This window comes from Bos grunniens, chromosome 20 (genome assembly GCF_055505025.1).
Source record: "Bos grunniens cultivar Pamir isolate PY7600 chromosome 20, Bosgru_T2T1.0, whole genome shotgun sequence".
Classification (NCBI taxonomy): domain Eukaryota; kingdom Metazoa; phylum Chordata; class Mammalia; order Artiodactyla; family Bovidae; genus Bos; species Bos grunniens.
Window position 1 is genome coordinate 30,866,550 of NC_141184.1, and position 25,746 is coordinate 30,892,295.

The following is a 25,746-nucleotide window of genomic DNA, read 5'->3' on the forward strand; positions in this document are numbered from 1 at the left end:
CTTTTGCGGAGCACAGGCTCTAGGGTATGTGGGCTCAGTGGCTGTGGCTCCCAGGCTCTAGTGCTCAAGGGTTGTGGCACTCAGGCTCGGCTGATCTGTGGCACGTGGGATCTTCCCAGACAAAGCATCCACCCTGTGTCTCCTGCATTGGCAGGCCGATTCTTTACACTGAGCCACCAGGGAAGCCCCCCATTTTCACCTTTAAGTCTTGGAACATCCTAAACTTCGATGAAGTGAGGAGGAGCAGGCATGGCACCGGTGTTTGGAGGCTGGGCTTGTGTTTGAATCCTGACTTCCCTGGTGGCTCAGATGGTAAGGAGTCTGCCTGCAGTGCACGGTTTGATCCCTGGTTTGGGAAGATCCCCGGGAGGAGGAAATGGCAATCCACTCCAGTACTCTTGCCTGGAAAATTCCATGGACAGAGGAGCCTGGCAGGCTACTGTCCATGGGGTCACAAAGAGTCAGACATGACTGAATGACTTCACTTTCTTTTCTGTGTATTAACCAAGTGACTTCAGGCATGTTTAAGCCTCAGTTTCCTCATCTGTAACATGGGGATCATACTTCAATATTTCTTATAGAGTGTATATATATATATTTTTTTTTTTTTTTTTAAATGAGGATTAAAGAATAAAATGCTCTAGGCAAAGCCGTTCACAATGGCTTCGCTCAGTAAGTGGTGCTGTTATCACTGGTGGGAGGAACTGGACCAGCGAAGGTCAAGGCAAGCATGTAACATTTGGAGAGAGTGGCTTAGGCAAGGAGGCTGATGCTTTTCTCTCACTTAAATGGCTGCCAGAGGTCAGGAGCCACAGTGTTCTGCAGCCATCCTGGTTGTACTCCAGGTGTCATTTCTTGAATGTGGTCTGTGATGTCTCAGCTTGTCACTCAGCCCACATTTACCAAAGGCTTACTATGTGCCGAGTCTTTGGTAAGTTTGGAGAACTACAGGATGACATGATTATCCCAGTGTGGGTACCACCAGCCTGAGCCAGCTACCTGGCCACAGGATTGCCAAGTCTAGGGCTTGGTGCTGAGCAAGATATTTCCTCTTTCACAAATACTCTGTACCCTTCTCACACAAAATGCAAGCTTGCATGCATGCATGCTAAGTTGCTTCAGTCATGTCTGACTCCTTGCAACCCCATGGACTGTGACCCACCAGGCTCCTCTGTCCATAGACTTCTCCAGACAAGAGTACTGGAGTCGGTTGCCATGCCCTCCTTGAGGGGATCTTCTTGACCCAGGGATCAAACCTGCGTCTCATGCCTCCTTCATTGGCAGGCGGATTCTTTACCACTAGCGCCAGTTGGGAAGCCCAAATGCAAGCTTGGACCTCCACAATGTTTAAAACCAAACCAAATAAAGCAAATGTACTTTTCTTTATTCCTGAGAAATCTACCAGAGTCACCTTCTCTGCCTACCCTCTCATTAGCTGCCTTCTTTCTTCTCTTCTTAATCCCTTGTTCAGGATGACTGTAGGAGTAAGACAATAGACCCATCACTCCTCTGAGAGTGCTGGGTCACCACTGACACCCTCACCGCCAAAGCCATCCGCCTTACCGCAGACCACGCTTACGTGGCTCTAAAGCAGTGCTGGCCAGTGGAACCTTCTGTGATGCTGGTGGATGCTATTCTGTGTCGCCCAGTACAGGAATTATGGCCACATATGACCATTGTACGTTGAAAATGTGGCCAGTGTGACTGAGGAACTGAAATTTTAATTTAATTTAATCTTGGTTAATTGAAGTGTAAATAGTCACACATGTGGCCTGTGGCTGGTATATGAGGTCAGCTCTAGTTCTTGCCCTATTGCTTCTGTCCATTTCTTTCTGGAATCCCTGTTGTTTTTTAGCCTTGGTGGCACAGCATTCTTCTGGCTTTCTGTTAGCTCCTCTCACTCCTGTGCCCATTAAAACAGCACCCCCAAAGGGTTTATGTTCACCTTCCGCCCTCTCCTCTTGAGTTCTGAGTGTAAGACCTGTGGACGTGACCTCCAGCACTTTCTCTAGCCCTCATTCTTCTTGCTGGCTTCAGACCACTCTTTCCATCCGCAGCCTGGTGCTGCCACGTGGGTGTTCTGCAGTCAGTCACCTTGAATTGACCGTGACCCTAACTGAAATCACTATCATTTCCACATCCACTAACCCTTTCCCCTCCCTCTGGCTCTGCTGTTTCCTCTGACAGCCGTTGGCCTTTCCTCTCTGGCATCACCGGTGACGCGCATCCTTCTCGGCTGTCGTTCACTCCCTCACTCTTGTGGAGTCTTCACATTCCTCTTGCACAGCCCTCTGCATTCATTCTCAAGGGCTCGCCCTCTTTTAATGATTCTAAAAGCACATGCTGCTGAAAATTTGCTAAATTCAGAAAAACACGAAAGGAAAAGAAAACTTGCCTGTGATTTGAACCACCTGGAGACCCATGTACAATTTTTTTTTTTGGGTGGGGAGCTGTGACTTCGCACATGTAACCTCTTGTAACCTCTTGCCTGGATTACTGTGGCTCTGAACCCTCAGTGTCTCCCCAGTCTAATCCACTGCTATTTCCCTAGGCATGAGTCTAATCATGTCATTCTTCTGTTCCGCTCGTAAATCTCCAGAGGCACCCAGTTGTCTGTTGAATTAAATTTGTCCCCACTGATGGGGCATCACGCCAAGCTGACCTCCGCTTTCCTAGCTTTCAATGGCTCCGTATGGGAAAGGTTACTGACGTAATGCAACAAGAGACTCGCTCAAAGCAGGAAGTCATAGTATCAGTTTTGCTTGTGACTATATACCTGTTTAATTTGGCTTACATTTATTAGTCATTTTTATTTCCATTCTTTTTTTTCTAGAAAACAAGATTGTGGTAGACAGCTGTATTGTACCAAATTTCGCTTCTTTCAAAATAAAAAAATGCTTTTCTCCATATTATCATAGTAACTGAGATAGTTGCTATTTCCGGTTCTATGTGTATTTTCTAATTATGCAACAGAATACGTTATAGGGTTATTTCCTTTCTTGTGCCCTTGGAGAGGACTCATACCCAAAGCTGAGAAACACTGACTCTCTTTGCCCAAGAAGCATCATTCCTGCTGACTCTTCATACCTTGAGTCAATTCAAAATGAATCAATAAACATGGATTGCACTAGAAGAAATGGATTCCGTCATGGGCTGAAGATCTTCTGGATGTTCTTAGAATTTGGGGTCTTTCTAGCAAATGAAATTTGGCCCCTTGACAAAAGGCCATGTTGTCTGTGTCTTGAGCACACAGCAGGGTTGACCCTGGCCTGGCCAATGACAGTGACACACAGCTCACCCGCTCTCTGAGCACTGGCGTAGCTGTAGCCTCATCAGTGTTCAGGAGGTTTTGTCCGGGAGAAGAAGGAGGACAACTTCATCGAGTTTTGTTTGGTGGCCTGAAATTTAATCTTGTGCTTATTGCGAACGGATCTAGCCCTTAATGAATTCTGTCCTTGGCTCTATCTTATTTATCTTTTAACAGCTCCCTGGCACATAGTAAGCAATTAATAAATGGTTGCTATTATTAGGATTATGACTAAAGAGAGGTCTCCACAAACAAATTCTTTGTCCCTGTCTTTTCTCCTGCTCCAGACTGAGGTTCCCAGCTGCCCACTGAATGTTATACACATTTGCACCTTTGCCTGTGCCATTGTAGGTCCTGCCAAGCATGCCTTTCCATCCTCTTCTCATCTTATTAAAATCCTATTCACACATTTCAGGCCAGGTGGATGCCTCTTTCTGGCATGAAACTTCCTTCATTGGAGCTGGTTACCTCTTCCTCTATGCTCTGTGTGGTTTCCATGTGCCACTTGCTACCCTGTGCTGATAAAGAGAAGAAGAATGATTCTTATCCATGTAATTCGCCTTTGCTTTTGTGAAAGGGAGAGCCATGAAACAGCAGGTTTCTGAATGCCTTGGTTTCCAAGAATGCTGGGGTGGGCTTCCATGCCCTCCTCTAGGGATTCTTCACAACCTACGGATTGAACCCAGGTCTCCTGCATTGCAGGCAGATTCTTTACTGTCTGAGTCACCAGAGAAGCCCCTATCTGTAAAATAGAGAAGATAACTATACCCAATTTTCTGTAAAATTGTATCCCAAAATCTGTAAAATTAATATGACCAACCTAGACAGCTATTAAAAAACAGAAACACTACTTTGCCAACAAAGGTCCATCTAGTCAAAGCTATGTTTTTTTCCAGTAGTCATGTATGGATGTGACAGTTGGGTCATAAAGAAAGTTGAGCACTGAAAAATTGATGCTTTTGAGCTGTGGTGTTGGAGAAGACTGTTGAGAATCCCTTGGATTGCAAGGCAATTAAACCAGTCCATCCTAAAGGAAATCAATCCTGAATATTCATTGGAAGGAATGATGCTAAAGCTGAAACTCCAAGACTTTGGCCACCTGATGTGAAAAACTTATTCGTTGTAAAAGACCCTGATGCTGGGAAAGATTGAAGGCAGGAGGAGAGGGGATGACAGAGGATGAGATGGTTGGATGGCATCACCGACTTGATGCACATGAGTTTGAGCAAGCTCCAGGAGTTGGTGATGGACAGGGAAGCCTGGTGTGCTGCAGCCCATGGGGTTGCAAAGAGCTGGGCATGATTGAGCAACTGAACTGAACTGAAATTGTACCCACAGTCACACAATCTTGAGAGGGTTAAATGAGTTTATACCTTAAAGTGTTCAATAATGAGGCTTTTATTATTATTATAATATATATATGCTCAATAAATGCTAGCAATTTTTATTTTGTTACTGCTGATGCACTGATGAACTTGTCTAATAAATAATCTTTATGATGTTGCCAGCACTAAAGAGATACATTTTCAAGTTCACCTAAGCTACTTTTCATCCTGAAGAGATTTGAGAAATAGTTCAATAATCTCAAATCTCTTTTTCTTTTAGTACCAATTTTATAATACTTTATAAATTCATTTTCATACGTAGCCATCCTTGCCTTCCACATCTACATAGCATCGGGTTTATTGTAGCATGTTAACAACTTGGTTGACCTTCATAGTTGATTTTAGGTATTGAATAATTAGGTATTCAATAATTAGGTATGATTATTATGTATTTAATAATAAGTGAATTTGTTGTTCAGTCACTAAGTCGTGTCCAACGCTTTGTGACCCCATGGATTGCGGCACTCCAGGCTTCTCTGTCCTTCACTGTTTTGTGGAGTTTCCTCAGATTAATGTCCATTGAGTCCATAATGCTATCTAACCATCTTTTCCCCTCTCATCCCCTTTTCCTTCTGCCCTCAATCTTTCCCAGCATCAGGGTCTTTTCCAATGAGTCAGCTCTTTGCAGCAGGTGGCCAAAGTATTGGAGCTTCAGCTTCAGCATCAATCCTTCCAATGAATATTCAGGGTTGATTTCATTTAGGATTGACTGGTTTGATCTCCTTAAAAAATAAGTGTGAATGGAAAGGGATAAACTTACTTCTTACTCCTGCAGTGCTGTAATTCTTGAGGGCCTAAAATTCCAGTTACATGGTTATTATAAGGCAATGAATCTAACAGTGCTTTTCTCTGTCTCACATTTCAAAGGAACACGTGTCCAGAGGCCTTCTTCTCCCTTGGTGATATTGACTTTGTCACTTTACACCCAAGTGCAAAACTGTGACAATACCTCCTGCCCCAGCCGCCAAAAGAAACACAGAAGCATATCGTGGTAGAAAAGGGAGAATGGCCCCTTTGTGGTGACTGGCTTGGAATTATAAATATTTTTACTTCTCCCGTAGGAGATGGCTCGTGGAAGAGAGGAGACAAACACGACTTTGAAGCTAAGCAAGCGTACTCATCCCTCCAAACAATCACTCTACTGAGGACAGTGAAACCTGAGTTTGAGAAGTTTTCCATGGAGGTGAAAAGTTCTGTTGAGAAGCAAGGGCTCAGTGAGGAAGATTACGTAAGTGTTTGATTAGGAGCCTAGACCTTCAGTATCCTCAAAACAGTCGTCAAATTAAATCAGATGTGATAAAGCATCCCGTTCTGAATCATTCAGATTCCTAGGTTCAGGTCTGAATGTCACTGTTGCTCTATGTGTGTGTGTGTGTGTGTGTGTGTATGTTTCCTGGCCAACCTTCCTCTCTCCTCCCCATTTCGCCCCCATCACCCCACCCTTCACTTAAACTTTTCCAGCTGCTGCAGGAAGAGAAGTTGCTTTCTGTGGGTGATTGTGGTCATGCTAAGCAGAGGTCTGGAGACTTCCCTCACCTCTTCTGCTAGCAGCATGTTGGGAGAGAAGACAGATGAAGGATTGCCAAAGTTTGGCATGCCTAACTTTTCCAAAGCTTGGTGGAGGAAGGTATTTTGGATTTTAGAAGGCTCCTTCTTTAGGCCCTCTGTCTTAGCTTCGTGGCCCATCTGCTTCGCTCGCTTGTGGCCCTGTTGTTGCCTCTTTCCGCTGCGGGCTGTTTCCTACTGAAGTACTCCAGAGCATCCCACTTCATGAGTGTGGTTGCTACTCAGCATCTTCCAAGATGCGTCTTCTAACTCCGACTGGAGTCAGGAGCTCAGAGGCCAGGCTCAGGATTAAGCAGCAGGACTTCTCACTGTGTGATCCAGGGCAAATTCCTCAGTCTTCCTCATTTAGACGAGGGTGGGAGGATCATAGATAATCTAGCTGAAATCTTTAGTCAGATCAGATCAGATCAGTCGCTCAGTTGTGTCCGACTCTTTGCGACCCCATGAATCACAGCACGCCAGGCCTCCCTGTCCATCACCAACTCCCGGAGTTCACTGAGACTTACTTCCATCGAGTCAGTGATGCCATCCAGCCATCTCATCGTCTGTCGTCCCCTTCTCCTCCTGCCCCCAATCCCTCCCAGCATCAGAGTCTTTTCCAATGAGTCTTTAGTACTATCTGGTCAAAAAGTTGGAACCCAATGAATGGTGCCTCTTTTGTACTATTGTTATAAGATCATACTTGTCTTTGTAGGAATTTGCTATCCAGTGACATATAAAGGGTCTTATAAACAGATATTAATGTCTTAAATGCCATATATATACATGTATATAACACATCACTTAAAATATCTTTTGATTTTCTAGATCAGCACTGTCTTCTAGATATGTAATGTGAACCACAAGTGTAATTAAAAATTTTTTGGTAGTCACATGTGAAAAAGTTAAAATCAGGTGAAATTAATTTTAATAATACATTTTATTTCACTTAGATATAAAAATATTTCAACATTTAATCAGTGTAAATTATGATTGAGATTGTATATATTTTTTCTTATATGAAGTCCAATATGTATTTTGCCCTTGCATGCTAAATTATTTCAGTCATGTCTGACTCTTTACAACGCTTTGGACTGTAGCCCACCAGGCTCTTCTGTCCATGGGATTCTTCAGGCAAGAGTACTTGAGTGGGTTGCCATGGCATCCTCCAGGGGATTTTCCAGACTCAGGGATTGAACTTGCATCTTTATCTTGTGCACTGGCAGGCAGGTTCTTTACCACTAGCACCACCTGGAAAGCCCATTTTACCCTTACTGCTGCTGCTGCTGCTAAGTCGCTTCAGTCTTGTCCGACTCTGAGCGACCCCGTAGACCGCAGCCCACCAGGCTCCACCATCCCTGGAATTCTCCAGGCAAGAACACTGGAGTGGGTTGCCATTGCCTTCTCCAATGCACAGAATATCTTAATTCAGCTAAAGTGCTTGACCAGTGGCTGCCATATTGGACATCATGGTCTGAATTATGAAAGAAGTAGGGTTTCTGTAATAGAGAGGGGGCTTCCCAGGTGGCTCAGTGGGTAAAGAATCTGCCTGCAATGCAGGAGATGCAGGAGACTTGGGTTCCATCCCTGGGTTGGGAAAATCCTTTGCTGTACTGACTGCAATACGGTAGTTACATTTGGGAAAGCCACCTCACCTCCCGGGCTTCCCTTGTGGCTCAGATGGTAAAGAATCTGCATGCAATGAGGGAGACCTGGGTTCCATCCCTGGTTTGGGAAGATCTCCTGGAGAAAGGCATAGCAACCCACTTCAGTATTCTTGCTTGGAGAATCCTCATGGACAGAGGAGCCTGGTGGGCTATAGTCTATAGGGTCGGAAAGAGTCAGACATGACTGAAGCGACTTCAGTTCAGTTCAGTTCAGTTCAGTCGCTCAGTCGTGTCCGACTCTTTGCAACCCCATGAATCGCAGCACGCCAGGCCTCCCTGTCCATCACCAACTCCCGGAGTTCACTCAGACTCATGTCCATCGAGTCAGTGATGCCATCCAGCTATCTCATCCTCTGTCGTCCCCTTCTCCTCCTGCCTCTAATCCCTCCCAGCATCAGAGTCTTTTCCAATGAGTCAACTCTTGGCATGAGGTGGCCAAAGTACTGGAGTTTCAGCTTTAGCATCATTCCTTCCAAAGAAATCCCAGGGCTGATCTCCTTTAGAATGGACTGGTTGGATCTCCTTGAAGCGACTTAGCACTCTGTAATAGAGCCCATGTTTTTTTATAGAAACTTATAGGCTGTAGTCCATGGGGTCGATAAGAGTGGGACACGACTGAGCGACTTCACTTTCATGTTTCACTTTCATGCATTGGAGAAGGAAATGGCAACCCACTCCAGTGTTCTTGCCTGGAGAATCCCAGGGACGGGGGAGCCTGGTGGGCTGCTGTCTATGGGGTCGCACAGAGTCAGACATGACTGAAGCGACTTAGCAGCAGCGGCAGCATGATCGTTTGTCATCGTCGGAATCCTTTGCCCCAGGAGCATGGAAGGGCACAAAGGCCATCATGACTCCTTTAGTAGTTCTGCCAGAGGTGGTCTGTGCCAATATTGAAAGCATCTGAGTCTTTTACATATGCCATTATAGGCTATTTTGCTTTACTAAATTCATATTAATTTTCTGCTTCATATTAAAAACTCAAAAATGGTGTCATCTTGTCTAATGACAAATTTTGTCTTCTTCCTGAAGTTGTTGAAGTTCAAATATTTCAGTATAGGTTGGCCAACACTGATGATATTCAGCAGGTGACAGTTGGCATTCCACTGCTCCACCAGGTATATCTTCTTGATCATTAGTTATCTTGTGTTCAACATATTAAATCTTATTTTAATGGTGAAGTGAAAGTTGCTCAGTCATGTCCGACTCTTTATGACCCCATGGACTATACAGTCCGTGGAATTCTGCCAGGCCAGAATACTGGAATGGGTAGCCGTTCTCTTCTTCAGCGGATCTTCCTAACTCAGGGATTGAACCCAGGTCTCTATTTTAATGGTAGTCTGGGCAAGATCTTCCTGAAAGGTGTACCTACTACAGAGATCCAGAATACATTCCAATCAAAGACTGCTGCTTTAGAGATTATTTGTAGTTGTAGATTATAATACTACTTTTCTTTGATGGTGGGATCATTAAAACAGATTTCATTTTATTTATTTTTTGATACTTAGCATTGGTGTTTATTTAGTTTTGCCACACCATGCAACATGTGGGATCCTATTTCCCTGACCAGGGATCCAACCTATGCCTGATGCATTGGAAGCTCTAAGTCTTAACCACTGGACCACCTTGGATCTTATAAATAGATAAAAATGATCATGTAAAGTAGAAATCGGAGCTCCTCCTAATGACTTTGTCTTTCTAATTATGTGTGTTTTAGCTGTGCTATCTTGAGTGTCATTGCAGATGTTTGTTGGGTTAGTTTAGACAGGTGGTTGTGGTGGGTACCATGAAGGAGGGAGCTATGGGGCCTGACATTGGTTAGAGCTTGATCTCCTGCAGCAGGAGATGCCGGAGCAGACTAGCAAGACATGGTGGTCTTCATCTTAAGGCTCAGCTCTTTCCTGGGTCTGTTTCTCTTGTTTGTACTAATGGGTTGTCTCATCTGCTTACTTGGAACTTCTGTTCATGACATTTGTCATGAGTTTTACAGTCCTGGCTATTGATCTCAAACCCAGAAACTTTGGTGGACTCTCTTGATTACTTCTGAATTTTTACTGTGCATTTCCTAAGCAATCACCTGAACTGTGAATGGTAACAGTTTTGTTTCTTTCTGATTCTTCTTCCTTTAAGTATGCTTAAGAGCATACTTAGTTACGTAAGTATTCTGAATTAAAATTAAGTAAAATTAATTAAATAAAAACCTTTAAGGATACTGGCTAGGATCCCAAGGCAATATTGAATATAAGTAATGGTACTGGGTGTCCTTGCCTTCTTCTTAACTTTAAAATGAAGAATGTACCAGGGATAACATTTTGGCAAGATCTTTCAAAGTTCAAAGGCACATACTTAGCAAATTTGTATCTAGGGATTTATCGTTTAGCTATGTAAAGCACTTGGAACAATAAAGCAGGTGCTGAAGTATAAGCACTGGCATTACAATTGTACAGAGTATTCACTGCAGCATTATTTGTTATGGCTGAAAACTGGAAATAATCTAATTAATTGCCCATCAATAAGAGACTATTTATATAAATTATAACATATGCATGCAATGGGATAGGATGGAATTGTGAAAAATAAGGACAAATCTCTGTGTACTCAGGTGGAAAAACCAGCATGATATATTAAATGATAACAGCAAAGTACAAAATAGTGTATAAATAGTAAAAGAAAAAAATAAAATGAGCATATAACACATTTCGTATCTGCTCATATCACCATTCAAGTGTGATTTGGGGAAAGAGTGGAAGTTCTCTTTTATTTTTATTTGTTGGTGAGTTCTGTTTTGGCAAAATGATGCCCTTTATTAGGATAATTGAAATAAAAATAGCACAGAAAACATTAAGATTCATGTAATGTACATTAAGGGAAGGATCTGGACACAGATTTTTTTATTTCAAGTATAACTATTTGCAATGTTATATTATTAATTTCTGATGTACAGCAAAGTGATTCTGTTATATATGTTATATATATATAGTGATTCTGTTATATATATATTATATATGTATATATACATTCATTTTCATATTCTTTTTGATTAAGGTTCCACAGATATTGACTATAATTTCCTGTGCTATACAGTAGGATCTTGTTGTTTATCCAGCCTATATATAATAGTTCGTATCTACTTATCCCAAACTCCCAGTCCCACTCCCCTACCCCTCCCTTGGCAAACACATCTCTGTTCTCTATGGCAAGACACACATTTTCATTGTAGGCATTATAAACTGTTGGATATCCTTGACTCCATGTCATGCATATTAGCATTGTGGTTGTCATATTAGCACGTGGTTGGCGTCTTTGGAAGGCTTGTGATCTCAAAATGCAAAAGTTTGAAGCTTTAAAAATTTTATAAGGCTATATTTAAATATTGGAAGGATGGAGTGGCAATAAAATACAATTATTATTATAATTTTAAAATAAATAATTTTATTTTAAAAATAAATAAAAAATTTTAAATAAAATTATTATTATATATTTTAAACTTACCAAATTTTATTATCAATGTGATTGTTTCTCCCCTCTTTTTCTCTCTTTCCTTCTCTCTCTCTCTCCCTCCATCCATCTCCAACTCTTGCTTTCTCTTTTTTTAAAGTGACTTTTTAATTGAGATAAGAGCAAATTTACATGTAGTTTTAAGATGCAATACAGAGATATTCCTTATATATATTGCCTGCTGCTGCTGCTGCTGCTAAGTTGCTTCAGTCGTGTCCGACTCTGTGCGACCCTACAGACGGCAGCCCACCAGGCTCCCCCATCCCTGGCATTCTCCAGGCAAGAACATTGGAGTGGGTTGCCATTTCCTTCTCCAATGCATGAAAGTGAAATGTGAAAGTGAAGTTGCTCAGTCGTGTCCGACTCTTCGCGACCCCATGGACTGCAGCCTACCAGGCTCCTCCGTCCATGTGATTTTCCAGGCAAGAGTACTGGAGTGCCATAGTTTTCCCAATTGGTAGCATTTTGGAAAATTTCATGCATCATCACAACCAGGGTATTGACACTGATAACAAGGCACTGATTTGACTCAAATTTTCTCAATTTTATTTGTACTTACGTGTGTATATATGCATGTGTTGGTATAAATTCTATGCAATTTAATCACCTGTGTAGGTTGAGGTGATTAAATTTTATCAAATACCTTTTCTACATCTGTTGAAGTAATCAGATTTTTTCTTTATTCTCTTATAATGTGGTGAGTTGTGTTACCAGGGTTTTCCCCCTGAACCCCAGTTGTACTGAGATATAATTGACATATAACAGTATAAGTCTAAGGACAACATAAGGATTTGATATTTATGTATATTGAGAAATGATCACCATAGTAAGTTTAGTTAACACTCATCATCTGGGATAGTTACAAAATTTTTTCTTGTGATGGAAACTATAAAAACTATTCTTTTAGCAACTTTCTAATGTATAATACAGTATTGTTGACTATGGTCATCTTGTTGTATATCACATCTCCAGAATGGATTTATCTTATAATCGGAATTTGTATCATTGGACCTCCTTCATTACTAGAGTTTTTAAATTTTAATAATCTCCAAGCAACTTGGAATAATATTTCTGCTCTCTCTCTACATCAAGTCTTGGACTCTTCTATTTCCCGGTTCTTATCTTGGAGAATATAATCGCAGTTGAACCTATACACGTTTGTCAGGGTGGAGCTTTCCAGGCCATTGACAGCCTGTAAACTAGCCTTTCTGGGTCAAAAGTCTGCTCCTGTCTCGCTCACCTCTGGTGGGTGGTTGGGTAGGTATATGTGTGATATGATGGAAAATAAGATTGCCCAGGGTTGGGCTGTTGTTGGGGCTTTGGGTGTTGTGTATACTGTCATGTCTAGTTGTTAGCACTTGTATCTTATGACACTGTCTCCACCATCCCTGTGGGTGATACAATAGTATTTATTTATTTATTTTTTGGCCGTACTGGGTCCTTGTTGTGGAATGTGGGATCTCTGGTTGTGGCATGTGGGTTCTTAGTTGTGGCAAGTGAGATCTAGTTTCCTGACCAGGGATTGAACAGGGCCCTCTGCATTGGGAGTGTGGATTCTTAACCCCTGGACTGCCAGGGAAGTCCCAGTAGTATTTTTAAAGTATATTTGTTCTTTTACTAGTGAATCTGGTGAAAACCTAATCTAGTCGATGCATCATGTTTTAATAGGGCCCATTATATCCGGGGGACAGTATAGTGTTTAAATGTGCCAGTTTCCTTTTCATAGACCTTGATCTGCCTCTCACTGTTTTTATCTTGAGCATGTTTCTGAAACTGTGCCTTAGGTTTCTGACTATAGAGTGGAGATAATAATTTTGAACTGACAGGTTAAAAGAATTTCAGCATTGTATATAAATATTTAAATATATTGAACACAATGCCAGGCACTAAGTAAATATTCAGTGGATGGTAGCCATTATTTCCCTTCCTTTTGCTTTTTATATTCCAGAGCAGTGTAACCCATGTGTCTGAGGTTCCTGCATATAGTGTCCTCTTTAGCTCCCCTGTTCATCCTTCAGATGTTAACTCAAGTAACACTTTCTCAGGACATTTTCCCTGATACTCCAGACTAACTCATGCACTCTGCTCCTTGACATCATAGCCTACCTCTCTGGTCGTAACCACATGCCTGTGTGTGAGATTTTTAAATTACTTCTGACTTCCTCTACCACACTGGAAGTTCCATGAGAGCTGTCTACTCTTGCCTCCCCCTTACTATATGCTTGACACTTAGGAAGCAGCCAATAAGTTATTATTGAACAGGAAGACATCAGACCCAGCCCCCCTCCTATACAGTGGTCAAGACTGAAGCCCTGGGAGGTGAGGTGTGTGTGTGTGCTTTGTCGCTCAGTCGTGTCCACCTGAGCCTACATACGGAATAGATTGTGACCCTGTAGACCATAGCCTGCCAGGCTCCTCTGTCCATGGGGATTCTCCAGGCATTCTGAAGTGGATTGCCATGCCCTCCTCCAGGGGATCTTCCCAACCCAGGGATCGAACCCAGGTCTCCCACATTGCAGGCAGATTCTTTACCATCTGAGCCACCAGGGAAGCCCGGGAGGAGGTGGCTTTCCCAAATGTAACCACTGTATTGCAGTCAGTACGGCACTGTTGGGTGGTGACAGAGTCCTGTGCTTAGACCTTAGCAGGTGCATAGCGCCAGGAGTTCAAATCCACTCCTACTGTGGGAGATGGTACTGGGGGGTTAGTTTTTATAGTGGGGATTCTGAAGGCCATCTGAGGGGGCATCAGAAATCTAAAGTTAGCAGTAAAGTCCCATGGGAGAGGCCCTGTAGTATCAGTAGAGCTTCCAGCGGCTCAGACAAGTGCTCGCCAACTGTCTGTCTAGCCTTCTCTGGTGGTTTTTATTGGGTTGCCCACATGTGCAGTGGCTCTCACTCAAGGGTGTCTTAATGGAGCTGTTTGGCTTCTGCCACCGAATGGTTTCAATTCTAGAGCACTGGTATTTGGTTTTAGAATGCGCTGTGTGGTGGCCAAGCCAAGATTAGTGGCGTCCCCTGACTCCCAGTGCAGTGACTTTCTTTTTCCACTACATCAGTCTGACCTTTTTAACAACAATGTGCCCAATACGAGGGCAAACCCATGACCCAGAGATTAAGTGTCTCAGACCCTACAAGTGAGCCTGGCAGGCAGCACAGGCAGGAGCGCCCCCTTCCTTTCCCTGCACCCCGCTTGCCCACATACACACTTTTAAGGTATCAGTGTCTCTTTACTCTTTCACATACTAGACAAAGTCTGATCAGGACTTGGTCTTCTCTCCATCTGCTGGGATTTATTTTGCATGTTTTCTTCTGAAGTGTAAACAATCATGTCCTAAGTCATCAGAGGCTGTTTATTGAGCACCCCAGGGAGCATGGCTGTGAACTTGATCCTGGACCATGTAATGGTCCCATCTTGGGTGGGATCTTCGTCACCTAAAAATACTTGAGCAAGGATATAAATATCCATGAGCTCTGGGAGCTACAGAGGCTGCAATTCTGGTGCCAGCATGGACGTAAAACATCATTCACTTCAGTGTCAGCACTCTGACACACTGACGGCATTCACACAAGTCTGGACAATTTATCTTTTAGTAGACCAAATGTGGCACATGTGTGAAAATATCCATGTTTCAAGAGAAATGAAATCAAACACAGTGGAGTGGGTTCACTTAGTTCTTTAGTAGGAGGCTCCTTCCAAATTCATCCAACTTTCCATGACCTCTTTACGTAGATGACTTAGGGTGCATTAACTCTTTATAATTATGTACAAAATTTTGTATGTAAGTGCACATGTGTATATTTCTCTCAAGAAATATGCAGCCTTCATCTGACTTTTAATGGCATCAATCTCACAAAAAGGTGAGAATCATTGAATTAGACCAGGGTTAGTCAGCATATCATTTGACCTGTTATTGTCCCAAACCCTGTTTATTCACACGGATAGTCTACAGTGTAGTGTAAGCAGGGCTACATTGAAAACTCACTCCCTTAGAAGAAAGTGAAGAAACACCTAAATGCCCTACTATTTTTTAATCTTATTCTGAAACCATTTGTTTTATTCCTGAGATGGAAGGAAGAGATACTATTCATTTAATCATACTTTCATTCTGTACTAGGGAGTCAGTCTAGTCTTTACACCTACCAGTGTTTTCACATCTTTAAGAGGGAGACTTAAATTTGTCCCAGCTACTATTTCTCAGTTTAGCCTGAGCCAGTGCTGGAGACATCTTTTCCCGTCTGGCAGCCGCCCTGACTCCCCGGTCCTGTAAATCCCGCTCTTGGCTTTGCCCCATGCTCCTATTGTGTTTGGCACTTCCGACACCCATTCAGCGGCTGGCCCTTTAACAGCTGGCTCTGCTCTTGGGTGAAGCTCACCCTCTTTCCTTGATGTTGTAGTTGTTTAAATCAAAATAATACATGAATTTCTAGATTGCGTACAATGAAAAATGACCTACACTAAATTAAAAATACATTCATAGTACTCTTAAACACGAGTCTCCCATTCTGCTCTACTCCACTCCTAACACCCATTCTTTGGAGGCCATAATTCTTAATGTTTTTATTTGTCCCTGCTGTTTCCCTTTATAGTAAACTAGCTTATTTATATTGATGTTTTTAATATTATAATTTTTGATATTATGTTGCAATTTCCTAAAATGGAAAAAGATTTAACTCCTTTATACACTCTTCCTCTACCAATACTACCCATCCTACCAATATTTTATGACATAATTTTCAGTTAAAGGTATAGTCACAGAATAAAATCTGAAGAAAGACTAAAAAATAGAACTTTTATTATTATGACATACATATATGTGTATATAAATATGTATGTATTTACAACAGAATCATGTAGTATTCTATGATTATATTTCCTTCCCTACGTAGCTTTTTGTTTTTTCTGGAGTTAGTAATTTCCTTGGTTTTTTATTTGCTTCCATGTAATTCTCACTATTTCATTCTCATTCCTTCAGTCAAAATTTTTAGAAAATGATGTTTCTTTTTTTTTTCCTATTGTCTTCCTGCTCTAGTTTAGAGTAACAGCTTTCTTTCGTATCAAACTTTAGTTCTGTCCTGTACCAGATCCTTCTTTTTCTTAGATACCACATCTCCTTCTTTGTTGAATTTCAACTTAGTTTTGAAGGACAAAGAGAGTATGAGTGGAAAAACTTTTCACACCTTGCATGCAATCAGAAAATATTTTTTTTTGTTATATTTAATTGATTACTTATCTGGATATAAAATTGTAGTTTGAAGATTATTTTCTCTAAAAATTTTGGGGTCATTGCTCTATTTTTTTCCAGTTTTTGGTATTACCATTATGATTATTTATCTCTTTCATACTATTTTCTTTTTCTCTACTTCTAGAAGCATTTAGTACTTTCTCTGTATCATTGGTTGAATCAGTTAGGATCCAGTCAGGAAAACAGAGTCTACACAAGGTATTTCAACAGAAGGAATTTAGTAGGAGAAGCTAACTTTAAGGTATAAGAAAAGCTAAGACACCAAATAGAAGAGTAAGGCAAGCCAGCGATTGGCAACAGCAAAGAGCCATTACTGCATCTAGAGCTAGAAGGCTCAGAGAAAATACAGTTTTACCAGGAACTCCAGAGTTAAGGCTGCTCATGAGAGCTAGAAGCAGGGAAGAAGCATCGCCCTGCCAGAGAGGCTATCTAAGGCAAAGAGAGAGGGAGCACTATCCTGGGTTTCCCTCCTTTCTGGCTCTTTAACCAGTGCTTCTTGTTGGCATCTTCATGCAAAGATGGGCTCGATAAAGGACAGAAATGGTATGGACCTAATAGAAGCAGAAGATATTAAGAAGAGGTGGCAAGAATACACAGAAGAACTGTACAAAAAAGGTCTTCAAGACCCAGATAATCACGATGGTATGATCACTCACCTAGAGCCAGACATCCTGGAATGTGAAGTCAAGTGGGCCTTAGGAAGCATCACTATAAACAAAGCTAGTGGAAGTGATGGAATTCCAGTTGAGCTATTTCAAGTCCTTAAACATGATGCTGTGAAAGTGCTGCACTCAATTTGCCAGCAAGTTTGGAAAACTCAGCAGTGGCCACAGAACTGAAAAAGGTCAGTTTTCATTCCAATCCCAAAGAAAAGCAATGCCAAAGAATGCTCAAACTACCACACAATTGCACTCATCTCACACGCTAGTAAAGGAATGCTCAAAATTCTCCAAGCCAGGCTTCAGCAATACGTGAACTGTGAACTTCCAGATGTTCAAGCTGGTTTTAGAAAAGGCAGAGGAACCAGAGATCAAACTGCCAACATCTGCTGGATCATCGAAAAAGCAAAAGAGTTCCAGAAAAACATCTATTTCTGCTTTATTGACTATGCCAAAGCCTTTGACTGTGTGGATCACAGGAAACTGTGGAAAATTCTGAAAGAGATGGGAATACCAGACCATCTGACCTGCCTCTTGAGAAACCTATATGCAGGTCAGAAAGCAACAGTTAGAACTGGACATGGAACAACAGACTGGTTCCAAATGGGAAAAGGTGTACATCAAGGCTGTATATTGTCACCCTGCTTGTTTAACTTATATGCAGAACATCATGAGAAACACTGGGCTGGAAGAAGCACAAGCTGGAATCAAGATTGCTGGGAGAAATATCAATAACCTCAGATATGCAGATGACACCACCCTTATGGCAGAAAGTGAAGAGGGACTAAAAAGCCTCTTGATGAAAGTGAAAGAGGTGAGTGAAAAAGTTGGCTTAAAGCTCAACATTCAGAAAACGAAGATCATGGCATCAGGTCCCACCACTTCATGGGAAATAGATGGGGAAACAATGGAAACAGTGTCAGACTTTATCTTTTGGGCTCCAAAATCACTGCAGATGGTGATTGCAGCCATGAAATTAAAAGACATTAACTCCTTGGAAGGAAATTTATGACCAACCTAGATGGCATATTAAAAAGCGCAGATATTACTTTGCCAACAAAAGTCTGTCTAGTCAAAGCTATGGTTTTTCCAGTGGTCATGTATGGATGTGAGAGCTGAGAGCCAAAGAATTGATGCTTTTGAACTGTGGTGTTGGAGAAGACTCTTGTGAATCCCTTGGATTGCAAGGAGATCCAACCAATCCACCCTAAAGGAGACCAGTCCTGGGTGTTCATTGGAAGGACTGATGCTGAGGCTGAAACTCCAATATTTTGGCCACCTCATGCGAAGAGTTGACTCATTGGAAAAGAGTCTGATGCTGGGAGGGATTGGGGGCAGGAGGAGAAGGGGATAACAGAGGATGAGATGGCTGGATGGCATCACCGCCTCGATGCACATGAATTTGGGTGAACTCCAGGAGTTGGTGATGGACAGGGAGGCCTGGTGTGCTGCAACTCATGGGGTCACAAAGAGTCGGACACGACTGAGCAACTGAACTGAACTGAACTTGTTGGCTGAATGAACCAAGAATAAGCTGACAGGGAAATGCAACCTGGATGAATCACCCTTCTATGATATAACACAGCAAACAGATGTAGGGAGGGAAATAAATTGGAGATCTAATAGGTAGACTGTTGGCTCAGTGGTGTTCTGAAATTTCATGATGGTGAGTTTTGGTGTGGGTCTTTATAAATCTGTACTAATCACTTTGTTTGCTCTTTCTGAAAAATTTTAAAGTTGGATGTCATGTCTCCTCAGTTGATTCTTTAATTTTCTCTTTTATTGTTCAACTCTGCCAATTTCTTTTATTTTCTGAGATTGCCACAAATTTATCTTCCAATCTGTCTATAGAATTTTTAATTTTTGCTATCAAAATTTTAATTTACAAGACCTCTTTTTCATTCTGAGTGCCAATACACTAACCCTGTTTACTGGATGCAATATCTTTTTTTTTTCCTGAGTATACCCTTTCATCAGTTCAAGAATATACTTCTTTCACATTTTAACTTATCTAAAGTTGGGATTCATTTTGTTATTGGTGGGCTGTCACAATTTTTTCTGTCTAAGGGCACATAGGAGAAGGAAATGGCAACACACTCCAGTGTTCTTGCCTGGAGAATCCCAGGGACAGAGGAGCCTGGTGGGCTGCCGTCTATGGGGTTGCACAGATTTGGACACGACTGAAGCAAGTTAGCAGCAGCAGCAGCAGCAAGGGCACATAAAACAAAGGTGCTTCTTGTAATTGCAGGCATTTCATATTTGTTGATATTTTTAAAAAGTTTTATTTTATTTCCTGCATTGCCCGTGTCTTTCAAGTTTTTTTAAAAATATTATTTTTGAATTCTTTCTATGTTGTATTATAAGCTTTTCTTAAACTGTTGGTAATCCTTATCTAAGTTCTGTGTGTATGGGAACTTGTCTAGTGGTAGATTTTAATGTAGGGTAATAAGATGTCATGGAGAAGGCAATGGCACCCCACTCCAGTACCCTTGCTTGGAAAATCCCAGGGATGGCAGAGCCTGGTGAGCTGCCGTCTATGGGGTCACACAGAGTCGGACACGACTGAAGCGACTTAGCAGCAGCAGCAATAAGATGTCAAGTTGGCATTTTCAAAAGGTCGTCTCAAATATGATTATATGGAGGTTGTTTCTCTTAGGGTGGTCTGTTTCAATAAATAATTGTTCTCCAAATATCTTCTTGAGAGTCATAAGGCTGCCCTACATTCTGGCAGCCTAGAAAGGGGGGACTCTTACCTTTAGGACTGAGGGCTTTTCACTTATACCTCAATTTTCAGCTGTGATTATACCCTCCTGGTCAGACATTCTTTGCATCAACATTTGGGAGTAGGGGATCTGACATTTAAATGTTCTTTGTACAGATTTTCAACTAGCCCCGTTATTTCCCACCCCACTGCATCCTTGCCTCCAGAGGTAACTAGTGTCTCCAACTCTAGAACCTCTAGACTGGAGTTCCTTACTTCTTGTTGGAGTTCCCTGTCATGCTCCCCCACACACTTGGATTTAGGTTTCTCAGGTCTGTTGAGTTACTTACCCCTTTCCAACTTCCAAATTTTATCAACTCTCCTCATCCACTGTTTCCTTCCTATATTATTTGAACTTTTAAATTTACATCTTAAAAATTTCATTGTCATTTTCGTGGGGATTTTGCAGGGTATGTATGGTTAAGTGGTTGTGACTACCAGCAGTCTCTGTGGATTGTTGAATTTCAGCACCATGCAAGTAGGAAGAGATGGTGGTGCCATCCTATTTATTTTTGGGAGTGGTGGTCGTTGTGAAGGGAGGGGAAAAGAGAGAGTGTGTTTGAGAGAGGGAGTTAGTGTATTTCTTTTGGTCCAGAATGTCCTTATTCCTTTAGAAATTCTCTTTTGGTTATAGTTTCTCTTCTGGTGGCTACTTAATCCTGATTTATTAGCTCAGTGCTTACTTTCTTACCCTCACAGTTATGCCTGTCCTCTCTGATTCTTGAAAAGGAACTATACAGAGGCAACATCCATTAACAATAATACATACTCACTAAGAAAAGGGCTGTTCTTTTCCAGTTTTATCATACTGATGTAGGAAGGCTTCATTTTACTTTGTGTCCAGGGGTGTTTCCTCTAATATAGCTCTTGTGCCAGATTCATTTGAAAAAGGAACATAGATAAGAATGTCGTCTAGGAATCCTGATGCCAGCACAAGTAGAAGTCTAAGTTTTAAAGTAGATTTTTAAAAAGCTAAGTTGGCTGACTTTTAAGGTTGAGAAATGGGATATTTACATAAAATAACCTATTTATGTCCTGGTGGGTTATTTGCAACTTATCACGATGCAGTGGCAGCGGTTTTACACCTTTCATAGAATCAGAAAAAAGTTGAAAACATTGGAAGACATAGACTTGTTTAGAGGGTTCCAACTTGGGATTCAGTCATCTTCCAATGCACCCTTGAGTAGTAGAGACCATCTCCTCTGAACAGAATATGTTGGGCTTCCCTGGTGGCTTAGACGGTAAAGAATCTGCCTGCAATGCGGGAGACCTGGGTTTGATCCCTGGGTTGGGAAGACCCCCTGGAGGAGACCATGGCAACCTAGTCCCATATTCTTACCTGGAAGAATTCCCATGGACAGAGGAGCCTGGGAGGCCACAGTCCATGGGGTCGCAAAGAGTCGGACATGACTAAGCACAGTACCCTAGTGATCTCCAGTGTCACAGGCAGCATTGTTTTAGACCCAGAGGCAATCCAGCTGGGAAAGGAGCTGTAGGAGAGAAGGCTGACCCTGGACTTGGGCTGAGAAAGCCCTTGGCTTGGTGTCTTTAGTTCTTGGGGCTTCCTCTGTTGTAAGACCAGAGATCCCATTCCTAGGTTTCTATTATTATATGTACAAAGTGTTTTTCTAACTTTAGTGTTAATTTAGAGGTTGTACTTCATTGTCACTATCTGGGTATGGAATTATTACAGTAAAGCATTCTGCTGCTTATAACATTACATCATAAAAGTCTCTTGGAGATTTTCATTACTCCAACTTTAAAATACAAATGACCAACTTTTCTTCAGCTTCAAACTGGTCATCATTCTGCAGCCTGAAACCACCTGTATGTGCAAAACTCATCTTTGTATACAAAAATTAAGTAATTGTAATGTTCTGCATCCAATTTGCATTTGCAAGGATCCAGCTACAAGTGTAGTTTTGCAAAGACAAAATTAGAGCCTAGTTTTTAAGAGTGTATTAGAAGCTTTTTTTAAAAAAAAGTATTTTTCCAATTAATCTCAGAGATGGTTTTTTGACGCTATTGTCAAAGAAAGGTTTTGTAGTTATAGAGAAAGTGCAAAGTCCATTTTTTTATGAAATAATGCCGCATCCTTGGTACTCTGGTTTTCAAATTCAGTTTCATACTTCTTAATGCAAGCTCTGTTTTTGACTTGGGGTAGAATTTGGTAAATGCTGTTTTTATTTCTAACCAGGTATCCTGAAAAGGGGGTGATTTTATAACCTTGGATATTTGCTCATTTGAGGTTAGCAGGCCACCCATAGCTTGTTTTTTCTCTTTATTTAAAAGTTGAAAATGTAACTAATTAAACAAATATTCCAGCCATGTCCGATGGCACAGCAGTATTGTTAGGGAGGTAGGATGTGTACTGGGCAATCCCTCTCTCCCAGGTCTCCCTCTGACACTCAGAAAAGAAATGGGGGCCTGAAGTCTACACCTTATCTAGCCACAGTATTCAAAAAGAGATAGGGTTTAATAAATCATTGTTTAGATAGGTGAAGCATTGCAGTTTGGAAAGTCCAAGATGTTGAATAGTACACATGTTATTTCCTTCAATGAGAGGAAAGCCCAGCAGTAAATCTGTCTAATCCAGCTTGTGTTTTGACCCTGGTTTTGCACAGAGGCAGTGTGGGAGGTGACATTAGTTGAGAAGTTATCAGTTCAGCAGTAAAATCTTGGCTGGGCCTTTCCCTTCCTCTTGTCTTAAAGTGAAAGTGTTAGTTGCTCAGTTGTGTCCCACCACCAGGCTCCTTTGTTCATGGAATTCTCCAGGCAAGAACACTGGAGTAGGTAGCCATTCCCTTCTCTAGGGGATCTTCCTGATCTAGGGATTGGACCCAGGTCTCCTGCATTGCAGGAAGATTCTTTAAGATCTGAGCCACCAGGGAAGCCCCTCTCCTCTTGTCTTGTATATCATTTAATTGGAACTGTATACTCTCACTGAGGGCTTCCCAGGTGGTGTGAATGGTAAAGAACCCACCTGCCAATACAAGAGACACAAGAGACTCGGGTTTGATCTCTGGGTCGGGAAGATCCCCTGGAGAAGGGCCTGGCAACCCACTCCAGTATTCTTGCCTAGAGAATCCCCATGGACAGAGGAGCCTGTTGGGCTACAGTCTATAGGGTCTCACAGAATCAGACATGACTGAAGCGACTTAGCTGGCATGCATGCACACACTCTCACTGAAATTTCCAGTTAGCTCTTCAGTAAAACCAATGAAAGAAGGAAAAAAAAAATAATGCAGCCAAGGCAAGCAGGATCTGCCCCACTTCTGGTGAGAGTGTGCACAGGCTGCTTTTGTGTCTACCAGGGCTGCCTCAGAATAGAGGACCTGCCCCACACTACCCTGCCCTGTGCCCTCACCCTCTTCCTTTCAAGTCAGCCGGAGAATAATTTGTCCAAATGAAAAGACCCTTTCAGGCACTGGAGGAGGGCTTTGCTAATTGTATTTGAAAGAATAAAAGCAAACCACAAGTTGACTTTTAACAACAGAAAAATAATGTATTCACAGGCCAACATATCAATAAGATTAGTTTTATTAGAAAAATGTAATCAGGCAGAATGAGGATGCCAAGAGGAATGGCTTATTAAAAGCCATTCTCTTTTTTCTTCTAGCTAAAGAAATTATCAGTCGACTTGGAAAACACATTTAAATAAAGATGTCCTAAAATCTAAAAAAAAAATCACTTTTTTCCTTGACCTAAAAGAGAAAATGCTTTAAAATTGTCTTTCTGTAATTTTAAATAGCTTTAGTTGTGCTACTAAATATTAGAATACCAAAATATTAGAATTAGAATATTAAAAAAGTTGGGACTCTCCTGGCTAAATCATCTTTATTTGATTGTAAATAGGCATTCATCTGCTTGTGATTCCCACATGTTGGCAGATGTGGGTCTATTCATTGCTGTTGAACTGGTGCAATTGGCAAATGTTCAAGGAAGCTCCATAGCACCCAGGAGAAATGGTTTTTCCACGCAGTGGACCTCATTTGGACCTGTCAAGTGACAATCACTGCGTTTTGTTTTTGTTTTTTACTGTTATGTGCAGCGATGCAATTTTAGTTAGAAAGGTATTTTGCAATAATGGTGACAACATACTCAAATATGCACAACTAAAATAGCAATGCCGTGTGGAAATGTTTCACAACGAAGGCCAAGCTGCTTTCCTTTGTTTTTTTTTTTTTCCTGAATTGTCACTGAATGGAGTAGAAGGGCCAAACTCTTTAAAGTGGAAGCACATTCTTTTTTTTTTTTTAATTTTATTTTATTTTTAAACTTTACAATATTGTATTAGTTTTGCCAAATATCTAATGAATCCGCCACAGGTATACCCGCGTTCCCCATCCTGAACCCTCCTCCCTCCTCCCTCCCCTACCCTCCCTCTGGGTCGTCCCAGTGCACCAGCCCCAAGCATCCAGTACCGTGCATCGAACCTGGACTGGTAACTCGTTTCATACATGATATTATACATGTTTCAATGCTATTCTCCCAAATCTCCCCACCCTCTCCCTCTCCCACAGAGTCCATAAGACTGATCTATACATCGGTGTCTCTTTTGCAGTCTCGTACACAGGGTTATTGTTACCATCTTTCTAAATTCCATATATATGCGTTAGTATACTGTATTGATGTTTTTCTTTCTGGCTTACTTCACTCTGTATAATAGGTTCCAGTTTCATCCATCTCATTAGAACTGATTCAAATGTATTCTTTTAAATGGCTGAGTAATACTCCATTGTGTATATGTACCACAGCTTTCTTATCCGTTCATCTGCTGATGGGCATCTAGGTTGCTTCCATGTCCTGGCTATTATAAACAGTGCTGCGATGAACATTGGGGTACACGTGTCTCTTTCCCTTCTGGTTTCCTCAGTGTGTATGCCCAGCAGTGGGATTGCTGGATCATAAGGCAGTTCTATTTCCAGTTTTTTAAGGAATCTCCACACTGTTCTCCATAGTGGCTGTACTAGTTTACATTCCCACCAACAGTGTAAGAGAGTTCCCTTTTCTCCACACCCTCTCCAGCATTTATTGCTTGTAGACTTTTGGATCACAGCCATTCTGACTGGCGTGAAATGGTACCTCATAGTGGTTTTGATTTGCATTTCTCTGATAGTGAGTGATGTTGAGCATCTTTTCATGTGTTTGTTAGCCATCTGTATGTCTTCTTTGGAGAAATGTCTATTTAGTTCTTTGGCCCATTTTTTGATTGGGTCTGATTAAAGACAATCTCTTTAACAAGTGGTGCTGGGAAAACTGGTCAACCACTTGTAAAAGAATGAAACTAGAACACGTTCTAACACCTTACACAAAAATAAACTCAAAATGGATTAAAGATCTAAACGTAAGACCAGAAACTATAAAACTCCTAGAGGAAAATATAGGCAAAACACTCTCTGACATACATCACAGCAGGATCCTCTATGACCCATCTCCCAGCATATTGGAAATAAAAGCAAAAATAAACAAATGGGACCTAATTAAACTTAAAAGCTTCTGCACAACAAAGGAAACTATTAGCAAGGTGAAAAGGCAGCCTTCAGAATGGGAGAAAATAATAGCAAATGAAGGAACGGACAAACAACTAATCTCAAAAATATACAAGCAACTCTTCTTTTTTTTAATTAAAAAATTCTTTATATTTAATTTAAGGATAACTGCTTTACAGTGTTGTATTGG

At 41.4% G+C, this 25,746-nt stretch overlaps 1 protein-coding gene across 4 annotated transcripts in view; it reads left to right on the forward strand.

The window, feature by feature from the left end:
• The window catches only part of NPR3 (natriuretic peptide receptor 3), an 80,913-nt gene that overhangs the window by 20,351 nt on the left and 34,816 nt on the right, over positions 1-25,746 (forward strand). For all 4 annotated transcript variants that reach the window (XM_086361317.1, XM_086361315.1, XM_086361316.1 and 1 more), the window contains exon 3: positions 5,754-5,920. In XM_086361317.1, coding sequence (XP_086217443.1) covers positions 5,754-5,920 — 167 coding nt within the window. The remainder of the gene's footprint in view (positions 1-5,753; positions 5,921-25,746) is intronic.